The sequence below is a fragment of the Cherax quadricarinatus genome, chromosome 10 (genome assembly GCF_038502225.1).
Source record: "Cherax quadricarinatus isolate ZL_2023a chromosome 10, ASM3850222v1, whole genome shotgun sequence".
NCBI lineage: Eukaryota > Metazoa > Arthropoda > Malacostraca > Decapoda > Parastacidae > Cherax > Cherax quadricarinatus.
Window position 1 is genome coordinate 34,882,569 of NC_091301.1, and position 20,223 is coordinate 34,902,791.

The window sequence follows — 20,223 nt, forward strand, 5'->3', positions numbered from 1 at the left end:
TTTATATCTACATATCTATAGTTCACTTATCTGTTACAAGCAAATTTAGGAAATTTGCTTAGTATATCTGGTATCTTATTTTCATTAATAAGATATCTTGACATGTCACATAGGTTATTATACTGTCTGTCTCTGTATTCCTCAATAAGTGGACAATTAAGCACATAGTGTTCAAGACAGTGACCATATGCCTGATCACATAATTTACATTTAGTTTGATCATCATCTGTGTGTCTCCCAAACTGCCAGAAGTACTTGTAACCAAGCCTAAGCCTGGCCACTACAATATCAGTCAGTCTGTTCACATTGCACGTTGCTCCATAAACATACTTATCTACGTTCATGTTGTAATAAAGTTGGTAGAATTACCGACAATATGTAAAGTAAAAGGACACAAGTGCAACTAATGTGACATTTATTGTGGCAACGTTTCGCTCTCCAGGAGCTTTATCAAGCCATTAAGCCATTAATGGCTTGATAAAGCTCCTGGAGAGCGAAACGTTGCCACAATAAATGTCACATTAGTTGCACTTGTGTCCTTATACTTTACGTTCATGTTATCTACTCAGGCTTCTAACTGCATTCCTATAACAATCATTTTCATTATTTACTTCTCTCCTAATATTATTCCTAATGCTAGACACAGTTATACCAAAGATATATTCATTGAAGGCTCTTGACTCATATAATGACTCTGTAGTGCGGTGACCCTCCAAAAATTGATTTATCACAGCTGAAATTTCAAAATCACTATCTTATTTTCCTCTCTAATTGGATGCCCCCTCCCCCATTTGGATGCCCGGGGCCACCGCCCCTTCGGCCCCCTCCACTCTGCACGCCACTGCTTCACAGGGTATAGTGTAAACCTCTTCATTGACTGGTTCATGGTTCTTTAATTTTGTTCTAGTTAAATCTTTTTTGAAGTTTTTGGTTGCAATGACGACTCTAGTGTTGGCTTGCGCTCGTACTTTAGAGACGTTCATTGTAACCTGGCTGTGGGGAAGAATTAAAACTTTGTTAGGAGTGGTGTTAGTGTGTGAAGAATTGATGGTCTGAAGGGTTCTTTTCTGGCAGTCTTTGGTGAAAGAGGAGGGAAAACGTAACTCGGTGAAGGTTTGGTGTATGTATGTACACTCCTCGTCAAGGAACTCTGGACCGCAAATTCGGTACGCTCTTAGGAGAAATCCAGTGATGATGCCTCTTTTGGTCTTAGTATCTTGACTGGAATAGAAGTGTGTGAGATCGTTGTTTGTAGGCTTCCTGTAAACTTGAAACCTCTGGGTCGTTCGAGCCATCGATGTAGTAGACTGCACACTCTGGACTCTCGGTAATGGCTATGCTGGCAATGGCATGTTTCTGGAGGGTGCCATGTGGACAGAGTGCCATACTGACTGGCAGGTTAGCTATGTGCGCCACTGCAAGGTCCGATGCCCAAGGAGGCAGAACGACGTAGCCTTCTACAAGCCGGTCGCAGTCTTTTACCCTGAGAAGCGGCATGGGGCTGAAGCATGAGAATGGCTTCTTTTCAGTACTGTCGAAGGGGAGGTGGAAGATCTCGAAGACGTTGCAGGGGACGGTAATCACTAATAGAAGTAAGAAGGCAGGTCCCTCTCACTCATAACTAGTAGTTACGCGACAAGATACCGTTGTGCTGCAGTGTGTGACAAGGTTGATGGACTGATTACATCATCTTCATTTCACTACTACACCTGCTACTTCTATATTTGACTGAGGAAGCCTACTGTGAAAGCAAAACATTTCAACAATAAAGATATCCAACTGTTGAACATGTGTCTTAATCATCAATGATAATTATTATTATAATCAAAAGAAGCGCTAAACCTACACCATGTATATAGTCACGTTCTGAACTAACAAAAGAACTGCGACAGTCTTGGGAATTTCTATTATGCAACGACTTTAGGTGTAAGAATTCACGGATGGAAATGCTTCAGGCATCAGTGGACATGAACTATGTGATGAGATGCAATCTACCAAAACTTTGCTTCCAAATGAAGTAAATCTTTCCTTGACACACGAGACAACTGAACTGGAGGATACCTTGCGTGACTTTAGTAAACATATCTACGCTCTACTGTGTCAAGTGAACGTTTGAATTCTTCGACATTGTTATCAACTGAGAATGATGTTGATAGAAAGTAAACATATCAGAGATTACCAAATGTTTTGACGTTATGAATGTTGTTCAAGGTAAAGGTGCTAGAGACTGTAAAACGTTTTGCCCTCAGGAATGATGTTCAAAGACAACATGTCAGAGCCTAGTAAATGTTTTGTCCACATAAAAACCAGAGAAAAAAGAGCTGTTGAAAATATTATACTGAAAATTTAAAGGGACACTTTGAAATTTATTGAAAGATGACCACAAGTTTTAATAAAATAGTAATGTGTAATGGATTTTTTTTATTATGTAACAAATTCTTAATTTATATGATTCAACTATCAGTAGTTACAAGACCTGGTGATTCAACTATCAGTAGTTACAAGACCTGGTGATTCAACTATCAGTAGTTACAAGACCTGGTGATTCAACTATCAGTAGTTACAAGACCTTGTGATTCAACTATCAGTAGTTACAAGACCTGGTGATTCAACTATCAGTAGTTACAAGACCTGGTGATTCAACTATCAGTAGTTACAAGACCTGGTGATTCAACTATCAGTAGTTACAAGACCTGGTGGTTCAACTATCAGTAGTTACAAGACCTGGTGATTCAACTATCAGTAGTTACAAGACCTGGTGATTCAACTATCAGTAGTTACAAGACCTGGTGATTCAACTATCAGTAGTTACAAGACCTGGTGATTCAACTATCAGTAGTTACAAGACCTGGTGATTCAACTATCAGTAGTTACAAGACCTGGTGATTCAACTATCAGTAGTTACAAGACCTGGTGATTCAACTATCAGTAGTTACAAGACCTGGTGATTCAACTATCAGTAGTTACAAGACCTGGTGATTCAACTATCAGTAGTTACACTGGTGATTCAACTATCAGTAGTTACAAGACCTGGTGATTCAACTATCAGTAGTTACAAGACCTGGTGATTCAACTATCAGTAGTTACAAGACCTGGTGGCTCAACTATCAGTAGTTACAAGACCTGGTGATTCAACTATCAGTAGTTACAAGACCTGGTGATTCAACTATCAGTAGTTACAAGACCTGGTGATTCAACTATCAGTAGTTACAAGACCTGGTGATTCAACTATCAGTAGTTACAAGACCTTGTGATTCAACTATCAGTAGTTACAAGACCTGGTGATTCAACTATCAGTAGTTACAAGACCTGGTGATTCAACTATCAGTAGTTACAAGACCTGGTGATTCAACTATCAGTAGTTACAAGACCTGGTGGTTCAACTATCAGTAGTTACAAGACCTGGTGATTCAACTATCAGTAGTTACAAGACCTGGTGATTCAACTATCAGTAGTTACAAGACCTGGTGATTCAACTATCAGTAGTTACAAGACCTGGTGATTCAACTATCAGTAGTTACAAGACCTGGTGATTCAACTATCAGTAGTTACAAGACCTGGTGATTCAACTATCAGTAGTTACAAGACCTGGTGATTCAACTATCAGTAGTTACAAGACCTGGTGATTCAACTATCAGTAGTTACAAGACCTGGTGATTCAACTATCAGTAGTTACAAGACCTGGTGGTTCAACTATCAGTAGTTACAAGACCTGGTGATTCAACTATCAGTAGTTACAAGACCTTGTGATTCAACTATCAGTAGTTACAAGACCTGGTGATTCAACTATCAGTAGTTACAACCTTGTGATTCAACTATCAGTAGTTGATTCAACTATCAGTAGTTACAAGACCTGGTGATTCAACTATCAGTAGTTACAAGACCTGGTGGTTCAACTATCAGTAGTTACAAGACCTGGTGATTCAACTATCAGTAGTTACAAGACCTGGTGATTCAACTATCAGTAGTTACAAGACCTGGTGATTCAACTATCAGTAGTTACAAGACCTGGTGATTCAACTATCAGTAGTTACAAGACCTGGTGGTGATTCAACTATCAGTAGTTACAAGACCTTGGTGATTCAACTATCAGTAGTTACAAGACCTGGTGATTCAACTATCAGTAGTTACAAGACCTGGTGATTCAACTATCAGTAGTTACAAGACCTGGTGATTCAACTATCAGTAGTTACAAGACCTGGTGATTCAACTATCAGTAGTTACAAGACCTGGTGATTCAACTATCAGTAGTTACAAGACCTGGTGATTCAACTATCAGTAGTTACAAGACCTGGTGATTCAACTATCAGTAGTTACAAGACCTAGTGGTTCAACTATCAGTAGTTACAAGACCTGGTGATTCAACTATCAGTAGTTACAAGACCTGGTGATTCAACTATCAGTAGTTACAAGACCTGGTGGTTCAACTATCAGTAGTTACAAGACCTGGTGATTCAACTATCAGTAGTTACAAGACCTGGTGATTCAACTATCAGTAGTTACAAGACCTGGTGATTCAACTATCAGTAGTTACAAGACCTGGTGATTCAACTATCAGTAGTTACAAGACCTGGTGATTCAACTATCAGTAGTTACAAGACCTGGTGATTCAACTATCAGTAGTTACAAGACCTGGTGATTCAACTATCAGTAGTTACAAGACCTGGTGGTTCAACTATCAGTAGTTACAAGACCTGGTGGTTCAACTATCAGTAGTTACAAGACCTGGTGATTCAACTATCAGTAGTTACAAGACCTGGTGATTCAACTATCAGTAGTTACAAGACCTGGTGGTTCAACTATCAGTAGTTACAAGACCTGGTGATTCAACTATCAGTAGTTACAAGACCTTGTGATTCAACTATCAGTAGTTACAAGACCTGGTGATTCAACTATCAGTAGTTACAAGACCTGGTGATTCAACTATCAGTAGTTACAAGACCTTGTGATTCAACTATCAGTAGTTACAAGACCTGGTGATTCAACTATCAGTAGTTACAATACCTGGTGATTCAACTATCAGTAGTTACAAGACCTGGTGATTCAACTATCAGTAGTTACAAGACCTGGTGATTCAACTATCAGTAGTTACAAGACCTGGTGATTCAACTATCAGTAGTTACAAGACCTGGTGATTCAACTATCAGTAGTTACAAGACCTGGTGATTCAACTATCAGTAGTTACAAGACCTGGTGATTCAACTATCAGTAGTTACAAGACCTGGTGATTCAACTATCAGTAGTTACAAGACCTGGTGATTCAACTATCAGTAGTTACAAGACCTGGTGATTCAACTATCAGTAGTTACAAGACCTGGTGATTCAACTATCAGTAGTTACAAGACCTGGTGGTTCAACTATCAGTAGTTACAAGACCTGGTGATTCAACTACTAGTAGTTATAAGATCTGGATATTCAACTATCAGCAGTTACAAGATCTGTTGATTCAACTATCAGTAGTTACAAGACCTGGTGGTTCAACTATCAGTAGTTACAAGACCTGGTGATTCAACTACTAGTAGTTATAAGATCTGGATATTCAACTATCAGCAGTTACAAGATCTGTTGATTCAACTATTAGTAATTACAAGACCTGGTGATTCAACTACTAGTAGTTATAAGGCATGTTGATTCAACTTTCAACAGTTACAAGGAATGGTGATTAAACTATTATTAGTTATAAGTCCTGGTAATTCAACTATTAGCAGTTACAAGAGCTGGTATTTGGAACTACTATCAGCAGTTATAAGATCCTGCTATTTGGAACAACTATCAGTAGTTATAAGGTCCTGGCATTTGGAACACCTGCCAGTAGTTATAAGATCCTGCTATTTGGAACAACTATCAGTGATTATAAGGTCCTGGTATTTGGAACAACTATCAGTATTTATAAGATCTCGGTATTTGTTTCATCTATCAGTAGCGTCACATCAACAAGAAAGGTATACTCACTACAGTGTAGCATCAACAAGAAAGGTATACTCACTACAGTGTAGCATCAACAAGAAAGGTATACTCACTTCAGTGTAGCATCAACAAGAAAGGTATACTCACTACACTGTTGCATTAACAAGAAAGGTATACTCACTAAAGTGTAGCATCAACAAGAAAGGTATACTCACTACACTGTTGCATCAACAAGAAAGGTATACTCACTACACTGTTGCATTAACAAGAAAGGTATACTCACTACAGTGTAGCATCAACAAGAAAGGTATACTCACTACAGTGTAGCATCAACAAGAAAGGTATACTCACTACAGTGTAGCATCAACAAGAAAGGTATACTCACTACACTGTTGCATCAACAAGAAAGGTATACTCACTACACTGTTGCATTAACAAGAAAGGTATACTCACTACAGTGTAGCATCAACAAGAAAGGTATGCTCATTACACTGTTGCATCAACAAGGAAGGTATACTCACTATAGTGTAACATCAACAAGGAAGGTATACTCACTACAATGTAACATCAACAAGAAAGGTATACTCACTACAGTGTAGGATCAACAAGAAAGGTATACTCACTACAGTGTAGCATCAACAAGAAAGGTATACTCACTACAGTGTAGTGAGGGTTTCGGGGGTCAACGCCCCCGCAGCTCGGTCTGAGACCAGGCCTCGTGGTAGATCAGTTATCGTGTGGGGTTCGAACACGTGGATAGGGTAAAGAAATACTCACATAGGCTGGAAGTACGTATATTACGGATAATGTGGGAAGCGCCAAACAGCCGTGACCTGCGTCCTTGCTCTCTCTCGCAAGACTAACTAACCCCAGTACCCATATGTGAGGGGGTGTTTGAAATACTGCTGTGGTCAGCACAATATGAATACAGACAGTGATTCACGCAGAGACGATTGGTAGTGAGTCATCTACTGGTACACTGGTTACTGGTAACTGGTACTACTACTGAGAGCTCGGCGACGCTAACGTATGTCGTCCCGACATACAACTAATACAAACTAGAGATGGCTTGGGCTGATTCTATACAATGTCAAAGTACACAACAATTGAACATTATAACATACATAAGTAGAACATTGGAATGGAAGCTTACGTAACTGAAACTGTAATGCAATACAAGGTATAATATAGCACAACTCATCGAATGAAACTCAACGTTGGGATTACACAATAGAAGTGATAAAAAAAAATTTGATCGATCTATCTGTATTCATGTGATCTACGGATTCTGAGGAAGGAATATATACAAAGAAAGAGTGTTTAACAGAAACGCAGATTCGGTGCACTCAAATCTAGACTGTTAACTCTCAGAATTCGGAGAGAACGTGAACAGAAAAAAAAATTCTTGAATACTGATAAGTTGATACTGTAATTATTCATCTATACAGGTTATTTACATTTAACCCCAACTCTGCTAGGGTAAGATTGACATATGCAGAATGGGTGTCATCTCTGGGAGGATCAAACTCTGTAGCACTGGCTAACTCATGCTGTATTTGAGGCAAATCTGAATTGGAAGTTACAAATGATACTTGAGGATTTCTCAATACCTGTCGTGTACGTAGGGAATAACGACATTCAGTTTGATCGTCTGACTAAGTATCAGAGGAAGAGAGTACAAGATCAGGAGGATTGTCAGATTCTGTCACATTAGTCTGGGTTGGAACATCATTATCATCACATACTAACTTCATATGATCTAAATGCAATTCTTTATACTGACCAGTACTAATTTCTCTAACCTTATACTTATTACCAGTGATATGTTCAACTACTCGATAAGGACCAACAAACTTTTGATCAAGCTTTGGCATTGCAGACGTTTTGTTAAAATTAGTCAGCATAACTCTCGAACCTACTTTGATTTTGGATGGCTTTACTCGAGTGTTTGAGACTCTTGTAAATTCTGCTGTTGATTTATGAAGTGTTTCACGGATTCTTCTAAAAACACTTTGAGCTAAGCTGGTACGAGTTGCTATGAAATCATCAGGGTTGTAATTTGGTTTCGGATTAGAATATAACAACTCATAAGGCAAACGTTTATCTACACCGTACAATGCATAATGTGGAGTGTCACCTATAGAAACATTGTAAGCAGAATTTATAGCACACTGCACATCAGGTATAACTTCATCCCAAGTTTCACTGTTGGGATTGATAGTGGCTCTCAAGACATCAAGTACTTTCTTATTGGTTCGTTCCGCTAACCCATTGCTGGCAGGATGATGAGGAACAATGGTGGATTTAGAGATCTTGTACAAGGTACACAAATTTTCAAGAATCTCATTACAGAATTCACCTCCATTATCTGTTACTAGGGACTTAGGGGTGGTATGCCTGCAGATAATGCGTTCTTTAAATGCTTTAGCTACTGTCTCGGCAGTCTTATCTGCAATAGGAACTAACTCACAATATCTGGTGAAATGGTCTACCATAACACACAGATGTTTGTTGCCTTGGAGGGAACATTGGAAATTAGTTAACAAATCTAGGGCAACTCTTTCCCACGGTTCGCTAGTAGTTGGATACACTTGGATTGGATTAGGGCCATTAGCATTACCTTTATGTTGCATGCAGACACTACATTTCTTAACATACTCAGAAATATCAGTTGCCATACGAGGCCAAAAGTATTTCAATCTGGCTTGTTTTACTGAACGATCCATACCAGGGTGTGCAACACCTGGTACATCGTGAACTATCTGTAAGGCTACATTCACTAGTGACTGGAATTACTAACTGGTATACTCTTCTGCTAGGAGTACCCAACTCGGCTGTTCGATACAGTAATTCTTGGTTCATGACAAAGTCACTGATGGGTGCTGGTGGCTTCACAGTCAGAATAAGATCTTCCTGGAGCAGGAATCGAATCACACCAGACCACATGGGATCTGTTCGTTGAGCATTCTTTACATCTTCAGCACTAAATGGAGGGTCTGCAGTTACTATACTAACATGTCGCGATAAGGCATTGCGACTACATTTGACTTGCCAGGTAAGTGTTCAAAGGTGGGATTGAACTCTTGGATAGTCAAGGTCCATCTGGCTAACCTTCCAGTAGGTTGTTTGTTCTGGAATAAAGGTATCAGTGGAGCATGGTCTGTCAAGACATGAACAGAGTACTGATAAATAATGTCTCGGAAGTGCTTTAAAGACCATACTATTGCTAAAGCTTCTTGCTCAGTTACTGTATAATTACGTTCAGCCTTCGTAAGGACTCGGCTAGCAAATGCAACTGCGTTGTACTTGCCATCGGTCTTCTGAGCTAGTACGGCACCTATGCCAATTGAACTAGCATCAGTTGTCAGATAGAAGGGCTTAGAAAAATCTGGAAATTTCAAAATTGGAGCAGATGTTAGCTTTTCTTTCAGAGTTTGGAATGCTCTTTCTTGACGGAAGGTCCAAACAAAAGGAGCATCTTTCTTAAGCAACTCAGTTAGAGGAGCAGCTATGGAAGAAAAATTGGCAATGAAAGATCTATAAAAACCTGCTAAGCCCACAAAGGATCTTAGGGCATCAGCAGTTTTGGGTGTTGGAAAATTTAGTACTGCAGTTACTTTACTTTGGTCAGTCGTAACCCCTCTAGGAGTGACTATGTGACCAAGAAACTTAATTTCTGATCTGAAAAATTGACATTTAGACAGTTTGATCTTTAAATTGGTTTCTTCAAGCTTACCAAGTACTACATCAAGTCTTTTCAAGTGTGTATCCACGTCTTTAGACATGACGATTACGTCATCTAAGTACACCATAAGTGCATTACCTATGAGACCTCTAAAGATATTAGTCATGAGCCTTGAGAACGTGATAGGGGAGGATTGTAATCCAAACGCCATATGGAGGAAGTGATAATGACCTGTAGGAGTGGAAAATGCAGTTAGCTCTTGGCTGTCCTCATGAAGAGGGACTTGCCAAAACCCTTGTAACAAATCCAGGGTTGTAAATACTTTGTTATCTCCGATGTTACGTAAAAGATCACCCAGTACAGGAAGTGGGAAGCGATCTGGAATAGTTTTCGCGTTTAACTTCCAAAAGTCAATTACTGGGCGCCAAGTACCATCCTTCTTAGGTACTAGGATCAAGGGTGCATTCCAAGGTGAATTGCTAGGTGCAATAACTCCATCATCAAGCATTTGATTGATCAATTCTTCTGCGACAGCAACTTGTGAATGAGGCATTCTGTACGCAGGTATGTAGATAGGTCTAGTACCAGGTTCAAGTGGAATACGATGGGACAATAAGTTCGTTATACCCATCTTCTCACCTGGTAAGGCAATGGCTTTACGACGTTTGTTCAACAGAGTCAACAAACGCTTGACTTCATCTGAGAAGTCAGTGGGAGCTAAGTCTTTCTCCTCAACTGGTGGAACAGATTGATCCAGTGAAGTGGATGATGTCTCCCCGGCAGAAATAGCACCGACCCACTGGTCAGGTGACAACTCGTCCTCTACCTGAACAGGGTAAGGATAGTGAACAAGGTCAACAAGATTGGTATTGGCTCTGAGGCGAACACTGTGACCAGAAGTGTTAGCTAGGAAGAAATGGATCTTACTATCTCTTACAACATGTAAGGATGGTTCAACAAATAGACCTTTTACTTTGCAGGAATCACTGTCAACTAGGACGTTATCACCATCTGGAACACTAGGAACAACTACAGACACTCTAGTGAGAGCACTAGCCGCAACAGAGACATCTTTCTGCAGACGGCATGTGACATCAACAAGAGATGGCATTACTAGTTTCAAGTAATCGTTTTCTGACAAGGCATCCCCTGTGGAGAAACTACTACTCGAACTAGCAGTCATTGCAAGGATAGGTTGTGCACTCAAGGCAGTCTGAGTGTCCTCGGACACTTGAGGCAACGGAACACTATCCTGCAAGTCTGAAGGTATAGGTGGAACACAGACGGGAGTGACAGAATTACCAGTGCCTGACCGCTTGGGTACGCTACTGGAGAATGCATTGGCTTGTAAGGACTTAATCCGTACATCATACTCTGCAGCAGTATGACAGATTTCTGATCCAAGCTGGTAACCCCAGAATGGAACGATCAAGTCGTCAATTTGGGCATGCCACCGGTACGGGTCGAGCACAATGCGTAAGTCTCGCATGGAAGCAAATCCCAGTAGAAGGTCACCAGGGAAAGTAATCTGGTCGATAACAAGGAAGGAAGCAGTGAAGTCTCTACCTTGGATAGAAAAAGTTAAGGAAGTCCGACCTCGGACACGCAGGTGAGAACCAGCTACTCCACTAAGGGAGGACACATGAGTCGGTTCTACGAGAAGGACATGTCGTAACTGCTTATCCTTAAACAAACTAGACCTAATAATATTGACTTGCGCACCAGAGTCCATGAACAAATGAACGGGCGCATTATGAACAGATGCTTGCACTATAGGGCCTATGGTTGCATTGGAAGTTATGTGCAAACAAAAATTATGGATTGTCATCAGAAAAGACTTGTTCTACTTCATCCCTAAAATCATCTATGTCAGAGACATGTGAAGCAACATCATCAGCAGGATTGTCATTCTCGAGACTGCTTAAGGCTTCAAAGGAATTGTGAACGGGAATGGTGTGCTCATTATCACCTACTGTCACCATGGGACGGTTTGACTGGGGCGCTTGAATTCCCCCGAATTGGAAGAATGAGCCTGGTTCTGGTTATTTTGAGAACCACGATATCTGTTTCCTCTACGGGTTCTGCGGTTGGAACGGCCACGGAAAGACCTAGAGTACTGAAGGTTGTAGAGAGTATATTACGGATAATGTGGGAAGCGCCAAACAGCCGTGACCTGCCTCCTTGCTCTCTCTCGTAAGACTAACTAACCCCAGTACCCATATGTGAGGGGGTGTTTGAAATACTGCTGTGGTCAGCACAATATGAATACAGACAGTGATTCACGCAGAGACGGTTGGTAGTGAGTCATCTACTGGTACACTGGTTACTGGTAACTGGTACTACTACTGAGACAGTGTTTGATCAACCAGGCTGTTACTTCTGGCCGGCTGATCAGGTACTGACTTTAGGTGCCTGTCCAGCACCTTCTTGAAGACAGCCAGGGGTCTAATGGTAATCCCCCTTATGTATGCTGGGAGGCAGTTGAACAGTTTTGGGGCCCTGACACGTATTGTGTAGTCTCTCAGTGTACTCGTGGCGCCCCTGCTTCTCACTGAGGGAATGTTGCATCTCCTGCCGAGTCTTTTGATTTCTTAATGAGTGATTTTTCGTGTGCAATCTTGGTACTAATCCCTCTATTATTTTTGAAGTGTATATTATCATGCATCTTTTTCGCCTGCATTCCAGGGAATACAAATCAAGGGCTTTCAACCGTTCCCAGTAATTTAGGTGCTTTATTGTACTTATGTGTGTCGTGAAAGTTCTCTGTGCACTCTCCAGGTCTACAATTTCGCCTGCCTTGAAGGAAGTAGTTAGTGTACAACAGTATTCCAGCCTACAGAGAATAAGTGATTTGAAGAGAATCATCATGGGCTTTGCATCCCTAGTTTTCAAGGTTCTCATTATCCATCCTATCATTTTTCTATCAGATGAGGTAGATACATTATTGTGGTCTTTGAAGGTGAGATCCTCTGACATTATCACTCCCAGATCCTTCACATTAGTTTCTCGATTTATTGTATGGTAAGAATTTGTTTTATACTCTGATAAAGTTTTAATTTCCTCAAGTTTTCCATATCGGAGTACGTAATTGAAATTTCTCTTCATTGAACTTCATATTGATTTCTGCGGCCCATTTAAGGATTTGGTTGATGTCCGTTTGGAGTCTTGAAGTGTCTTCGATGGAGGACACTGTCATGGTAATTCGAGTGTCATCCGCAAAGGGAGACACGGAGCTATGGGTTATATCTCTGTCACAGATATAAGGATAAGGAACAGGATGGGAGTGAGTACTGTGCCTTGTGGAACACTAGGAGTGAGTACTGTGCCTTGTGGAACACTGGGAGCGAGTACTGTGCCTTGTGGAACACTGGGAGCGAGTACTGTGCCTTGTGGAACACTGGGAGCGAGTACTGTGCCTTGTGGAACACTGGGAGCGAGTACTGTGCCTTGTGGAACAGAGCTTTTCACCGTAACTGCCTCAGACTTTACTCTGTTTACTATTACATTTTGTGTTGTATTTGTTAGGAAGCATTTTTGTGCGCTATTACACCATGGTCGCAGTTGTCGAAGGCTTTCGCAAAGTCTGTGTATACTACATCTGCATATTATTTATCCTCTAAAGCATCCAGGACGTTATCATAGTGGTCCAGTAGCTGGGACAGACAGGAGCTACCTGCTCTAAACCCGTAATTCATGGGTATCTAGGTGGGTGGCGATCTTATGGCCATATTGTGTGTGTTTTTTTACTCCAAAAATTGCGAGTTTTATGATTTTTTTTGAAAATACACAGCATGGCATCTTTTCTGAGGATAGAATATTAGTGTTCAGAGTGTGAGGTGTACAGATGCTGTACCAGTGTTGAGAGGAGACTGTTAGTCGCCTGACTTGTGGCGGGACAAGTCCGTAGAGTTTCAGAAAATTATATTTCTATTTTTCCAAGGAATAAGTTATTCGCCTTTCGATACATGTAACACATGGCTTCACACCGTAGCAACAGGCATCTGCAATAGCCTTCACCGTTTTTATTTTATTTATTTTTTCCCAAAAATTATTAAAAATGAAAAAACAAAATTCAACATTTTTTTTAAGACAAAATATTGACACATTAGTGATAATCTGTTGTTATACAATTATTCTACCTTTTATTGTTCATGTCAGGTCAACTACAACATTGTCTATTAACCAAGTTTTGCATTAAGGGTATCGAAGTGACACCCCATAAAACAGTCAAGAATTTTTTTTTCCCTCTCTATATTTTAAGGCAATCCTCATAATAACTATTGTGTGCAAGTTTCAAAAGATATTTAAATCACAGTAAAAATTTCATTGAAATCAGATAATTAGAAAAAAAAAAGATCTGTATTTTTCCTCCCCCCTGAAGGTGGGCGACCAGACCGAGTGAACAGTACAGGACACCAGTGTCTCCCTCAGTGTCGACTCGACGTTATTCACGGCATGAAGAGCATAAACTGTTACAGAATGTAATAATGAAACTAATGTATCTGTATACACTGATAGCTCTTTCTCGACCTTGATAACAATTTGTCAACCTTGATAATTATTTCTCTACTTTGATAATTATTTCTCTACCTTGATAACTATTTCTCTACCTTTATAACTATTTATCTACCTTGATAACTATTTCTCTACCTTTATAACTATTTCTCTACCTTTATAACTATTTATCTACCTTGATAACTATTTCTCAACCTTAATAACTATTTCTCTACTTTGTGGTGGTGGTGTTGTCCTCTCCACCTATGCTGTCTACGGTTGTTTCTCACTGGCTGGGTTGTACTGGAGTAGTACACGGTTCGGTAGTTCCCTGCGCTACCTGGAACTTCCCATGGATTTGATCACCCATCCAGTGCTCCATGAACTCTCCGCCAAATGTCCTAACCTCACCAACCTCCTTCTGGACTTCTCCTCGGCCATGCAGCTCCACGACTTCAACGACATGCAGGTAATGGCACAAAATATACATCTTAATGCAGTAAACTGCTCTGATCTGACCCAAGTGGCTATTGAGATTTAACACATGACATCACTGGTTAATTGTCGGCCATATTGGATGTAAAGTTGCACTGCCAACCACTTACATATAGTGAACATGTATGTTAAATTTCTCTCAGTTTCTAAGCCACTGCGATGATTATTCTTGTTAATAATAATAATAATAATAATAATAATAAAATCTATATTTCTACAAGTACATGTGCAAGGTGTACAGGCCTAGCTGACATCAATGACATACTACTATATATACTATTCACTCATCTATCCCTACCTCACCTATGCTATTTGTGCTTGGGGATCAACAGCAGCAACACACCTAAAGCCAATAATAACCCAACAAAAAGCTGCAGTAAGAATAATCATGCAATCCAATCCCAGGCAACAACCCCCCCCCCCACTCTTCAAAGATCTAAACTTACTGTTCAGAACATCCACACTGACTACTCTGTAACCTACATTTACAGAACCATAAATTTCAATATTAACCCTGAACTAAAACACTTTCATGATAGTTGTGACAGGACCCACAGGCACAATACCAGACACAAAAATCTATATGACATTCCCCGTGTCCGGCTAAACCTATACAAAAATTCAATGTACATTAAAGGGCCTAAAATCTGGAACACCCTGCCTGAAAACTCTAGAATGCAGACACAACCATCACTCTCAAAACTAACATTAAAAAACATCTTATCTCCCTGACACACCCCACCATCAGCTAACTACATGAAAATCACCTGTTCTCTTGCTGGTATCATACACACATAAAAAAAAAAAAAACTAGACCTACTCTCGATATCTGTGATCCCCACCAATTTACACTTACACTCACCCAAATGACTGTAAACATAAAATTTCGAAAAAAGTTATTGCCTAATAAATCTTAAATTAGTCATAAGTTTGCCTGAGATGCTTCAGTATAGGAGCTTTAATGGAAATTATGTATCATGCCAAAACAAAACCATTCTCATTGCTAAATTTACAAACTGTAATGTAATTATCTTGCTTTAATATCAATATTCTCCATAACCTGTAGCAGTATAGAGTTAGAATTATTAATAGTCTGCCCGAAATGCCTAGTCATGCTAGGCATGATAGTCATGCTAGTCATGCTAGGCATGATAGTCATGCTAGGCATGCTAGTCATGCTAGTCATGCTAGGCATGATAGTCATGCTAGGCATGCTAGTCATGCTAGTCATGCTAGTCATGCTAGGCATGCTAGTCATGCTAGTCATGCTAGTCATGCTAGGCATGATAGTCATGCTAGGCATGCTAGTCATGCTAGTCATGCTAGGTATGATAGTCATGCTAGGCATGATAGTCATGCTAGTCATGCTAGGCATGATAGTGGCCCCTTTTTGTAATTAGTATTTGATAACATGTAAACCACATATTGTAATCTTTACAGAGAAATAAACATTTGAATTTGAAAGTCGCTCGTTATGGGAGCGACTTTTACTGATGTGGAACATAGACAACCAGCGTAAAGAAACACGACCAATGTTTCTACCCTCACCGTGAATCAAACCTGGATCCTCCCCGTGTGAAGCGAGGGCTTTAGCCACCAGGCCATGGGCCAACACATGTTATGTTATTGCATGTATTAATCGGCCAAATAATAGGTCAAAACTAATATTCAACACATATGACAAGAATTTTGAGCACAAAAACGAGATTTCTCCCATTAGGCTAATAATAATAATAATAATAATAATAATAATAATAATAATAATAATAATAATATAGTCATGTTAAGTGGTAAACAAAGGTCAGACAGCACTGCAGGGAAGGATACAGAAGAAGAAATGTATAAAAGTGAGGAAGGTGTGATGGGCAGAAGTGAGCAAGAGTAAGACTTAACGCTGGTTGCTGAGAATGCAAAATTAAAATTTACATGAAACATGGTACAATAGGTGTTCTGTTAGAGTCAGAGACTTGACATCAAGGATGGGACTCTCAGTGAGGTCAGTTCAGGTGAGTGTGTTGGAGCAGTAGTGATGTGGGAAGTTAACTCTGCGTGCTTACTAATACACACCATAATCTATTAAAATATGGTGAAATGAGAGTGCAACCTGATAGTCCTCCCAGAGTGGTGCTGGGATTTTTCCTGAGGTATCCGTGAGTCTCAGACGTGTCTGATACGTGAGCAGGAGAATGTAGTCTCTCAAAAACGACAGTGATGGGGAAAGATCGCCAGTAAACGTGATTTGAGACATAACAGTTTGAACCATACCCCCGGCCGGGATTGAACCCGCGGTCATAGAGTCTCAGTGGCTAACGCGACGGGCTGGAGTTTTGAGACTCTATGACCGCGGGTTCAATCCCGGCCGGGGTATGGTTTATTTGCAATCGTGTCATTACGATTTCTTGAGTCAAGTAACAGTTTGTTGTGGCTCAACTCGGACCCGCATTATTGCTGAAAAATAGTAGGAAAATTGGGAGGTCATGAACAGCTAACGGAGCAGCAGAGTCTGCTTGTTCATCGCCTAGAACATTGACATGTCCGGGAACCCAGCAAAAACGTCCTTTTTAACACTGGCCGTCTCCAAACGACGTAGTGTGACGTGAAAAAGAAGAAACACGTTCGCCATCACTCACTTCATCATTGTCTTGCTAGAGACGTGCCGATACTACTGTTCAAAACTGCAAATACCCCCACCCCTCCTCCAGAGTGCAGGCATTGTACTTCCCACCTTCAGTGGGAAGCTAAATGCTTACCTGGAATCCCTTCATAAATGTTACCTTGCTCACACTCCAACAGCATACTAAGTTATAAAAGCTACTTATCTCCACTTACTCTTATCTAACACACACACACACACACACACACACACACACGCGGGGCCAGGAGCTAAGACTCGACCCCTGCAACCACAAATAGGTGAGTACAAATAGGTGAGTACAAATAGGTGAGTACGCACGCACACACACGCTTGCTAGATGTCTAAGCCCTTCTCACAAAACAAAAAACTTTATCCCCTTTCTCCAGCTTTTCCTAGGGCGACCCCTACCTCACCTTCTCTCCGCTGCAAATTTATACACTCTCCAAGTCATCTTATTTTGCTCCATCTTATCTAAATGTCCAAACCGCCTCAACAATCTTTCAGCCCTCTGGATAACACTTTCTGTAACCTCGCACCTCCTTGTCTCCAAGCTACGATTTCCCTGCATGATATTCACACCACACATTGTCGTCAGATATGACATCGTCACTGCCTCCAGTCTCGTCTTTGCTGCAACATTCATAGCATTTACAAAGAGAATTGGTACAACTATACTCTCACACATTCTCCTTTTTGCCTCCATGGGTAACATTCTTCGTCTTCACAGATGGTTCAATGCACCATACACATTTTTTTCCCCTCGTCTATTCTATGGTTCACCTCGTCTTTACATTGACTGTAAATGCGACTTAACCAAAGTTGTATACGAAGGGGGATACGATGAGGAAAGTTGAATGTCTAGATAGCTTGTAATGCAGTGTGGTAGTCTGAAGCGCTCCATTTACTTATATCTAAGACAAACATTGAGAATATATATTTACTCAGTTTACAGCTAAAAACATAAGTGCCGCATTGGTAACAGAAGTTGCCTACAGATCTCCACACGCAAACATAAACACCTTCGGGGATAATCCTAAAGACATAATTATTAATAATAAATTAAAAAAAAGTATCACTTAATAATTGCTGATGACTTAATCTCATTAGGAAGAAGACCCATAAACATCTAGCTTCATAAACAACATGTATATTTACCTAGTATTGTCTTATATAACCAAAACAACGCGAATTACTGACATCTGCAACTTCTTTTAACCGCCTTTGGTCGAAGATAACAGCTGCTCTTAAGGCTGACATGATCACTGATAACACAACTGATCACTGATAACACAACTGATCATTACTCAACCTTTCTAGTTACCAACATAATTAAATCGCCAGTTGCCACCTAAAACATCTTTTCCAGACTCTACATCGAAGTTTCAGTAAATAATTCTATTATGTTTATAAGTACCATTTACAGGCAGAGAAATTTCAATATTGTTTAGGATACTAACTTATGTATCTAAGTTTTTTAAAAAATTGCAATACCTCTACAACATTGTCCCTTAAAAACCATATAAGTTACAACTAGAAGACTCAACAGCCCTTGACTAGCCAACAACAACATCCTCAGAGTCATTGACACGTAACATACCTATGAAAAATTACAGGAAAGGTTTAATTCCCAAAGAACTAACACAAATATATACACCAAACTTACCATACTTATAAAAAAATCCAAACAACTGTATTATACCATTAGGTTCCGGAAATTAAAAGGCAATGTACCATAAAGACCTGGAAAAGAATCTCTTAAATACTGGGCTGACGCAAAATTGATTAATTGAAAGAAACTGTACAGACCAGACCTGATGAACCCCATTCATACTGTTGATACAATAAATGAACTTAATAACTTCTCAGTCTCTAGCTCAAGTGACTCCCTCTACCTGTCCACAACAAACAATACAGAGGTAAAATCAATCTCTGCAACTCTCTTTAACAAATTTCTTGAAACCTAAACTTTTCCTAATATATTAAAGCTTGTGACAAATGGTTTAAAACCGACATATGGGAATCTTTATTGAAGAAATGTTTCGCCACACAGTGGCTTCATCAGTGCGATACAAATCAGGGAGGTGTAAGGAGAGGAGGAGTTTGAGGTAATCATTCCCTCAGACTGGAGTCGATGTGTTCAGTCCATCAATCTTGTAGAAAGTGCAGCATAGGGCCGTAGACGTGGCTATATACAAAGAATTCTTCAACACTTGTTCAACCTTTGGACGAAGATATACTTCGACTAGTGGATGGTACCACTATGGCCCCACCTCCGCCTGCTTCACCTCACCTCACTACAGTATGTAAGCCACTTCTACGGCCCTATGCTGTACATTCTACAAGATTGATGGACTGAACACATCGACTCCAGGCTGAGGGACTAATTACCTCAAACTCCTCCTCTCCTTACACCTCCCTGATTTGTATTGGACTGATGAAGCCACTGTGTGGCGAAACGTTTCTTCAATAAGGATTCCCATATGTTGCACAAGTGTCTCAATCTTATACTTAAGCTTGCTCGGATTATTCCAATCCACAAAAGCGGTGATCCATTAATCAACAATTATAGATCACTCTAACTTGCCATTACCGTTTAAAATTTTTGAAAACGAATACATTCATTTATTAATTATCAGAATATTCTTAACCCCGGTAGATGGGCTTCGGGCCATGAAAAATTACTAATGATGCTATCATAAGGATGTTAGACGTTGTCTATTCAGCTTAAGAAAATAATGAATATCCAATAGGCCTCTTTATTTAACACTGTAGACTAAAATATCTTGCTGCTGAAACTAGAGAATTATGGAATTAGAAGCCATGCTCTCATAGACGTCAGATATTAACATGTGACTGTTAATAACACTGCCTCTTTAACACAAACTATCAACACAGGAGTGCCCCAAGGTAGCGTCCTTGGCCTACTATTATTCATTACCTACATCAAGGACCTACCAAGGGTCTCCCGGGAACTTAAACCAGTCCTGCCCAGAGATGACACAATATT

General features: G+C 40.1%; 1 protein-coding gene across 5 annotated transcripts in view; it reads left to right on the plus strand.

The window, feature by feature from the left end:
* Window positions 1-20,223, plus strand: part of FipoQ (F-box/LRR-repeat protein FipoQ) — a gene marked incomplete at its 3' end in the record, with an annotated part of 174,640 nt that overhangs the window by 130,685 nt on the left and 23,732 nt on the right. For all 5 annotated transcript variants that reach the window (XM_070083770.1, XM_070083767.1, XM_070083768.1 and 2 more), the window contains 1 exon segment: window positions 14,399-14,555. In XM_070083770.1, coding sequence (XP_069939871.1) covers window positions 14,399-14,555 — 157 coding nt within the window.